This window comes from Cariama cristata, unplaced genomic scaffold (assembly GCF_000690535.1).
Source record: "Cariama cristata isolate BGI_N322 unplaced genomic scaffold, ASM69053v1 scaffold27757, whole genome shotgun sequence".
Classification (NCBI taxonomy): Eukaryota; Metazoa; Chordata; class Aves; order Cariamiformes; family Cariamidae; genus Cariama; species Cariama cristata.
In genome coordinates this window covers 23,259-31,906 of record NW_009625405.1, presented here as the reverse complement: position 1 = coordinate 31,906, position 8,648 = coordinate 23,259, and the positions used below count along the sequence as shown (strand labels likewise).

Below are 8,648 nucleotides of genomic sequence, written 5' to 3'. Positions count from 1 at the left end.
AAAAAAAAATAATCTTTCCCTTAGACAGTTCAGCTGGTTACTTCAGTTATAATAAAGACTTTGGGATGAATACAGAAATCTCAGGGGAGTGAGAGAGAAACTCTGGAAAGGAGTACGCACTTGTGTAGTCTCCAAGAACAATACCATAAAGAGTTATCCATATAATCAGACTACTAGAAATGCTTCAACATCAAAGCTGGAATCAGGTATTGAAATCTTTATGTTTTAGCATTAAGGCCAGGAAACTCACCTGACAGCCAAGAGCTGTTCTCAGGAAGGTCAGTACATTTGCAGATACAGGTGCTGCTCCTGTAACCATCAGCCTTACTTTTCCTCCTAAACTTGCCTACAACAGACACAAGATACTGTGGACACCAAAAGCATTTTAGAGAGATTTCCATAGTCTCTTTCCATCCCACCCTCAGCCACTATTCACCTACAGTGCCACCCACAAATGCTAGAGATTAAAGTTTAGTCTCCTATTGCAAGCTGTCTTTCTTGCAGTGTTTTTAATCTCATTAATGGCTGGAAGAAACAGTACCTCAAACACACAGTATCTACAAAGACTATGGTGTGGTGTTGCTGCAATGCAGACTCTGCCAAAAGTCTGAAGAGCTTAAGTCATGGCCTTATTTTTAACTGCCTTGTATCACATTCTCATGCATCCTGAATGCTATAAAAAGCAGCCACAGGGGCATGTTGTACAACCAACGTTAAGGCCATTGCAAGCAAGTGCCAGATATAACAGCAGGCATAACTTACTAGTGACCAACAGTGAGGAGACAGTAGGGGCTACAGGTGGCACTGTATGACATTTAGCATTCCTCCTTCAGAAGGACAGTGTTTGCTTTCAAAGTGGTAAGAGAGAAGCACCAGACTTTTAGAGTAACTTCCCTAACACAGTTAGCTGATACTATTAGAACAAAGGCAACTGGAAAAAAAGAAGTTGGAAACAAAGACAGCTTTGATTTTTATTCTTGAGTAGCCAGGTAGTCTAATCAGTGATGAAAGCCATACTAGATTATAACCATTTGTATGAAATTCAGCAATTGCAAACTTACACTCAGAGGCTTTCAAGCATACCTGTATTTTGCGGAAGATGACTTTATCCCAGAAACTGTTATTTCTAACTATACCACTTCTGAGTTCTGCTTCTTTCCTCTTGGAAGCAAAATCCAGCATCCACCTCTTTAATGAAGTATCTGCCTGTCCAAAAATCTATTAAGAAAGATGATCTGTGGTTAGAAGCCTCAGACTACCATTCCCTTTTTCTTACAGAAGCATACATAGAGACTCTTAACAGTGAAAATCAAGCAAGTTAAACAACCCTTATTGGTAGGCATCTTAATTCTAATTTTGATTTTGGCCTCTACCTCAGTTCAAGGTATGTCCACCAAAATTAGATTAGCACTTAACTAATTCTTGCTTCCCATCAAATTGTGTGATGCTGTTTCAATGTATAGTTTCTTCATTAAAATGGAATGAAGATGGCTGTTTTACTTTTCTATTCCAGTATGATCAAAATTCAAATTGAGTATTATCCTCAGCATATTCTGAAAAGCACACCATAATAGGTAAAGTAACACAGGGTATCCTGAGGAGGTGCAGGTCCCTTCAGAAACACCAAATGGAGATCTGTCTTGCATATATAAACCTGCTTTTTAGATCACTTTTCAAAGGCTCCTTCTACTTGTTCTCAGGAAGCCAAAGAGCAGACTCAACAGCAGACCACAGATTAGTATATTCACGTGGAAAGAGAAAGACCCAGCAGCTCTTCAGCGCTATGGCCCCGCCGCCACCCCCATTTCCCACTTGTTAAGTTCACATGCTAGGTTACTGCAAGGCTGGGTGAGCTTGAAACAGTGCCACAGGAGTGTGAAAGCCTCAGGTCACCAGAGCTAACAAGCAGAAGGACATCATGAAAGGAGAAGAGTCCTAAGCTTTGGCTCTGCTTCTCAAATCCCAGTACAGAATGCGTGAGCAGAATGAGGGGTTATGTTTTAAGCACCACAGGCTGGTCTCCGGATTTCCTCCCCTCCAAATGGATCCAAGTTGCACTATTTTTTCCTGGGGCCAAAGAGAATCTTGTATTACTTGCTGTTCCTCTAGGCTCATGATTAGAGCATTGTCCTGGCTAAGACAGAATAGACAGCTCTGCCATTTCTTTAGCAGTCACAGGACTTCTTGTTGTATCCTTCAGCTCCTCTGGCTGTATCCTAAGAAGAGTCAGTCATCCATATGCAAAAGGATGATTTAAAATCTGAGGTCCAAGAAAGGAATTCAGAAGTAGATTCTCTATCTCAGATGACCCTGAGCAGGCAAGCAGCGAGCACACGAGAGACTGGGGCTGCTGATACACCCTATCCCCAGGACTCCCAACTGGCTGGTCTGTAGTTCTCCCTGCTAGAACACACTGGCTGCTCTGTAGGAAACTTGTATGCATCCATGCAAACAAAAGCAAACACCTGACCTTGGTTTGCAAATTCTACTCCATGAGTCAGATGCTAAAAGCGTGGCATGCAGATGCTAAGCCTCATGTTCATGTTGTAGACTGGACTTAAATAACATGCTCAGAGCAAAACAGTAAGTCATTAATCAAGCTAGAGAGAACCAAGTCCCATAGTCAGGCTTTTCAACACTAGTATTTGCTGCCTGGAAGTGTTTTAATATAAGCAGTACTACTCTCTGCACTTTCAGCAGTCTTTGAGAGCAATACGCAAATTTGTTAGCATGCCAATTTAACATCCCAGAGTACAGTAGTTACTCCTACCCTGGCAGCACAAACTTCATGAAGTCTCTTAAAACCCCGCACACTTACCTTGTCAAACATTCTGTTCAACAGTCTTGGTACTACAGGAAATACAGTTGGCTGCAGTGTTTTTAGGTCATCCATAAGCAGTCTGATATCCCCTTGAAAGAATCCTATCCGAGCTCCGTGGCACAAAACCACACACTGTTAGAAAAAAATAAACACTTTGAAAACACAGGATGTATAATGTGTTCTAGCTGTATATGTATGACAATCCTATGCAGACTAGATGGTGCGGGATCCACCTTTAATCCTCTCAGCTTCTGGAGTAGTTCTGCAGCATTCTCAGACTATAGGACAGGACTAGAAAGACCAAGTAGCAAGACATGCCTGGTGTAGACAGGCCAAGGACTTTGATAGAATAAGATACAGCACAAAAGCATCTCTCCAAAAAAGGAGAGTTGGCTAAATAAGGCAATGCCAGTGACTCAGAGGTAGCAAAAGACTGAAAAGCAGAAATTCTCTATTTTAAATATCGAACAAGCTTATTTAAAAATACTAGACCCTTGTTTGTTCCCTGCTATATACTAAGAAATTCTGCATTTAAAGTCAGCACATGCTATTTACTGGTCCAGCAGGGATTTCTGCCTTATACTACTTGATTTCCATTCTCTTGCACTCTGGTTTTCTGGTTTCACAGGACTGAGGTGAGCAGAGGATCTCTCATTAGGTGATCAGGATGCTCTTTCGAAGATTCTAGCAAAGCCGCTGCTTATTTCTGCATCACTTCAGACCTACACCACAGAAGGCGGACTCAATCCAGTGTGTTCTATATTCTCTGTTACGAGCCTAGAAGCTCTGTCCCCCACATCTATACATCCCCTTTTTCTCCCATCTTGTTTGGCTTCATTTATTCTTTTTAACAACATCTCTACTCTTCTTCTGTTTATCTATACCTACTTGTTTTTATTTCTTCTGCTTCCTCCGTTACACCTCTTCCTTCATTCCCTGACATCCACTCTCATCTTTTCTGCACAAGACATGCTAAAGTGTCACCTTTCCCCTTCACCTGTGCTTTGCCACCATCTGCTACAAAGCAGTAAATGCATCAGTCCAGATGGACTGAGCAGCAACTGCCTTTGCTAGGTGGGAACACATTTGTCCTGTCAAGTTCAGCAACCCTCTAACTTCCTAAGGAAGTCAAAAATCAGCAAATACCAATTTTACAAGAAGGACAGGACTAAAGACTGCTTCTCACAGAGCCTGTGTTCATGGCTACCCCAAAAAGTAACAAATCTTTTCTCCCAAAAGCTTTCTTGCTTAATCTCCTGATGTAAATATACATGTAACCACCTACTTTGTAAAGACCTCAAACAGCAGAGGAATACTGAGATCGAAACACCTTCTTCTCATTTTATCCTTTAGAACACAAGTTTCCATCCTGTTTCTACTGCATGATCAAGAGCAGAGCTGTTACCTACAGAGCCTCTTGCCTTCTGGTGCAAGACAGGCATCAGTAAAACACACTGAATTATAACTGGTATCCAGGTTAACAGGAGAAAAAGAGTGCTGAAAGCCTAAGGGCACCTGTACACCTCAGTTACGCTCTATTCCCAGTCTTCATAACATACATATATACACACATATCCATATATACATTTTTATATGTGTATAATATACACACATTTTTGGCAGAAAGCTCAGGATTCCTAACTGAAGTCACAGGACAATTTCTGACTCCGTGTGCTTTTTCACACTTGCACAGAGGCTGGTGACATAAATTGGGACATGACGACCTTCAACGTATTCGCAATCTCACCTAAGGGAGCAGTGTTAATTCAACTACAATAAGTACAGTAATTAAATACCTGTGCCTCTACTGTATATAAGAAGTTGAGGAAATTGCATCCTTTCAATAATGCATACCACCTATCTATGGGCTCAGAGGTCCTTAAGATTGCCAGTATTAAGACAACCTAAGCCCCCTTGATCCTCAAAAATGAAGCCCCAGGTTTTGCTATATGGTAAAACAAGCTATTCGAGAAAACTTCAACATTTGTCATTAAATGGCATTAAAAGCCATTGTCATTTCCTGGGAGAGAACTCCACTGGAACAAAATCCCTTCCTTTTTATTGAAGTCTCTTGGCAAAATGGTAAGTTTAACCAACTTAAATTTAGTTTTGTGTAAGCAAGCAGGATGCCACATTGTGAAATAAATTTAAGTTTGCAGGCTAAAGAATAGCATGGATTTTTAATAGTGCACTGATTATATTAGAGGGATTTTCTAGGCAGTGTTCACGTGCTAAGGGATTGTCTCATGTTCTAGTAAACCAGTTTCTTATTAACCCTAGCTCTAAGGTTAATGTTTGCATTTTGGCATGAAAACCAATTGTCTAGTACCCACTGGATATTGTTTATGGGATATATGTTCCTGAACCTTACCTCCAGCTTTCATACACGTATGCAAAAGTCAAAAGGAATAGCGTGTGTCACAGATTCAAGAGACGTACTCTGTAAGAAAAGCAAGCTTCTCAATAGTTCACTACAACAAACAGATGCTTACCTCGACGATTCTCTCAAACATATGAGCCAAGGGCAGAAATGATATCAGAATGTCATCAGGGGAAGGCATAAAGGTTTTCTGAAAGTATCAGTAAAATCAGGTTCAATTCTCATTGATTCTTTATTTTGCTTAAGTTAAACACAACAATGAAATCTAGCCTCTAAACTCTAGAGCACAGCCCTCGCTTCAGTTTGTTTGTAATGAAGCTGCACTCTCTTTCTTCCATTGAAAAGATCACAGCAACAACTTCTAGCATGAGTAACCACACATTGCAGAAATAGTAATATTTTTAGAGTTGACTACAGTGACTAGATTATTACAACTTATCATTCATATGGTTATGAATAGAAACAAATTCTGATAGAAACCACAGAAAGTTCCATTATATACATTGGGAGGGAGAGGGAACAAAGAAGGTTAAAGTAGTATGCCTTAGGGGTTTAAAAAAAAATTACACTTTCATCTTAGGTAAGAAAGTTTGCTTATCCAATTTACCATAAGGTTGGTACCAAGAGTACCTTACATGATCTAACTGTGAGGCTAGTTGCTTAGTTTAAAAACGATTCTATATGCATACTACTTGGCAAAATAAGTACAACTGTATTTAATTACACCTGTATGCATGAGAACTTGGAACCACCTTCTTAGCTAGCCTGCAGATGAACTTTAATAGTCTACTGTAAACTAAAAGTTAAAACTGTATCAAGTAAAAATCATGCTGCTTGGTCATTTATGCAAGGGCTTTAAGTATTTTGGGGGTTAAAGTACATTATAGCTTCTCCCATCCTTAATGGAAAAGGTTAGCCTCTACACAAACCCTCTGATACAGAGCTTGCACTCATGACAAACACTATAAGCCCATGGCAGAATGCAACATAGATCCACATCAGGATCTTTATAAGATTTTGCTTGGATCAGAACAAATTGTAAATCTGTCATGTTCTTGACCCTGACAGAAGAAACCAGTAAACATTGACTTTTGACCTAGCACAGACAGAGTGCTGTCAAGTTACATTTTCACTTGGATCTTACTAAGAAGTTAAGACCAAAGTGAATGAGATTTCAGCGTTGGTTTTACACCTGAGATTCTTCCCTTCATGCAAATCCACAATGTTAACCTTTGCAGTTTACCTCTGTAGTTTTCACAAAAGCTGAAGCATTGCTGACTATGTTTTGATGAGTGATCATAGCTCCTTTGGGGTTTCCTAAGGAAGAAGCACATCAAGGATGCAACAGTGAAATTTTTAGGTCCTTTAAGTTACCAAGCAGTGGTTAAACTCTAATATAATGGCACTTCAATCAATCAGTTCCTTCTTTGATATTAATATCTTCCTTTGTATATCAATTAAAGGCAGAGAACTTACTAATGCACTTTCAAGAATAGCTGGTAACAGTTAAGTAGTAAGTTTGTGCTGAAGTCAAATTTCATAAGGAGAGCAAATTCTTAAGAAATTATCATGTTTCTTGGATACGCTTCTCTGATTCAAAATTCAGCACTTCTGTGAAGATGCAGCTATCAAACCCAGACTAATTTCTTTTCTCACATCTGCTTTAAAAACGTAACTTATGATTGTACTCTTCCCTTTTGATCCCTGCTAGTGTTGAATATTAACTCACAGTGTCAAGTATGTGACATCTAGATAGTCTTTCCATTTTGATCTTACAGTAAGGTTGCTTAGAGCTAAGTAAAAAGTTTTGCTAACACAGTACAAAAAAAGACTATGGAAGAATTGAAAGTCTGAAGCAGAGCCCTTATTATAATGGAAATACAGGTTCAGTACTTATTTCCAGGTCCCAAAGTGTAACACCACCACCACCCCCAATACTGCAACTCTGTATTGATCAATGGGAAAAATCAAAGGGAGCCTTACCATAAAACTTCCCCAGCTACTACTTGCCAAAAAGATACAGCAGCAGGGGAGAGTCTTGAAAAAAGTAGGAGGGCTTCTGAATTAATTTTGCGCATACAGGATAATAAACTCTGCATAATGTAATGAGGTGTACCTGTCGTTCCACTGGTGAAACAGATGACTGCTAGATCTTCTGGCTTTGGAGGCTATGAGAGTTAAGAAAGTATTACTATGGTTAAGATAGCAAGGAAAAATATTTTCCTGGACAAAACACCAAAATACTAGTGTTACTTTGAGCTATGGGAGATAGGGAGATTTGCTACTTTGATCTACAGAATGCTACTCAGCTTCACATTGGCACTAGAACTATTTTCATACTTACCATAGGTTTTTGCCTGTGTGCTCTTCCCAGTTCCTACAGAAAGGAGAGAAAGAGGAGAGAGACAGTTTATACATCAGCATGTAACTTTTTTGCTTTAAATTTATCACACAAACATTACCAAAACCATAATATTCCACTATTAAAATGCCTTAACAGGCAGTCTAAAAGAGTAAAAAAGGCTTTAAAGGATGTTTTATATATAGAATAACTACCATGTTCCTCAAATACAAGAGTGATAACTAATCTAGAACTCATAGGTTTTTTTGCAGCTAGTAAACCAGAAGTCACTCGGAGAAGCTCAAGGTTAGGCAGTGTTATGACAAGCCACAGGAGGCAATCAGTCCTGTACCTCATGCAGAAGACATGTGCCACTAGACAACCATTGATAGATGAAGCAAGATTCATCTCAGTAAGCACCTTGCACCAACATCACTGCTTGTGAGAAGGAGGACCGAGTTTCCCCATGAAGGGTCACTGGTTTGTACTCCTTTTACACTGGAGTAGAAAGCACAAGATTCTCTCCTCCAGAACCTCTTTCCTCTCACTGCCCACAATTATTCAGACCTGACCACTAATGATGTCAGTTCTTTAGGCAGAAGGGAGCGGATACCAAGGAGATCCTTTTATCATCAAGAATATAACAGTTAAGAAGAAAGACTTGAAAGCTGATGTTCAATATCTCTGAGCTTTAAAGTTTCAAATCAAGAGTTATTACGTCATACCTATTTAAGACTAGAAAGAACAGTAGCTTAAAAACTTATGCAAATTAAAATGGACCTTTTGTTAAGAATAGCTTTGGAATCATGGTTTGATGACAGACACATCAACTTGACCATTGCCTTTACATTCCAAGTACACAATAGCACTATGCATCTATGCATTCCTTTACTAACCCTAGACTTCCTTTAGTATGATGTACCTCTTTGGGTAATCTAAGAGGTTTAAGAAAAAAAAAAAGAGAGTGTCTGGAAGCACAGTTAACATTCCCTTACCTGTAAGTCTGCCCCTTTTGAAGCACTGCTGTTATGCAAAAATTTGCCACTACGATGATACAGCTGTCTGCTCAAAACAGCCTCTGCATTTCAAGTACCATCAGAAGCTCA

At 39.5% G+C, this 8,648-nt stretch overlaps 1 protein-coding gene across 1 annotated transcript in view; it reads right to left on the bottom strand.

Annotated features, from left to right (window-relative positions):
- Nucleotides 1-202: 202 nt before the first annotated feature.
- The window catches only part of LOC104164318 (long-chain-fatty-acid--CoA ligase 1-like), a 23,039-nt gene continuing 14,593 nt past the window's right edge, over nucleotides 203-8,648 (bottom strand). Inside the window, exons 7-13 of the mRNA XM_009703610.1 lie at nucleotides 7,546-7,578; nucleotides 7,318-7,369; nucleotides 6,445-6,518; nucleotides 5,314-5,391; nucleotides 2,819-2,953; nucleotides 1,084-1,218; nucleotides 203-346 (exon numbers count right to left, since the gene is read on the bottom strand). Of these exons, the coding sequence (XP_009701912.1) occupies nucleotides 203-346; nucleotides 1,084-1,218; nucleotides 2,819-2,953; nucleotides 5,314-5,391; nucleotides 6,445-6,518; nucleotides 7,318-7,369; nucleotides 7,546-7,578 (651 nt within the window). The remainder of the gene's footprint in view (nucleotides 347-1,083; nucleotides 1,219-2,818; nucleotides 2,954-5,313; nucleotides 5,392-6,444; nucleotides 6,519-7,317; nucleotides 7,370-7,545; nucleotides 7,579-8,648) is intronic.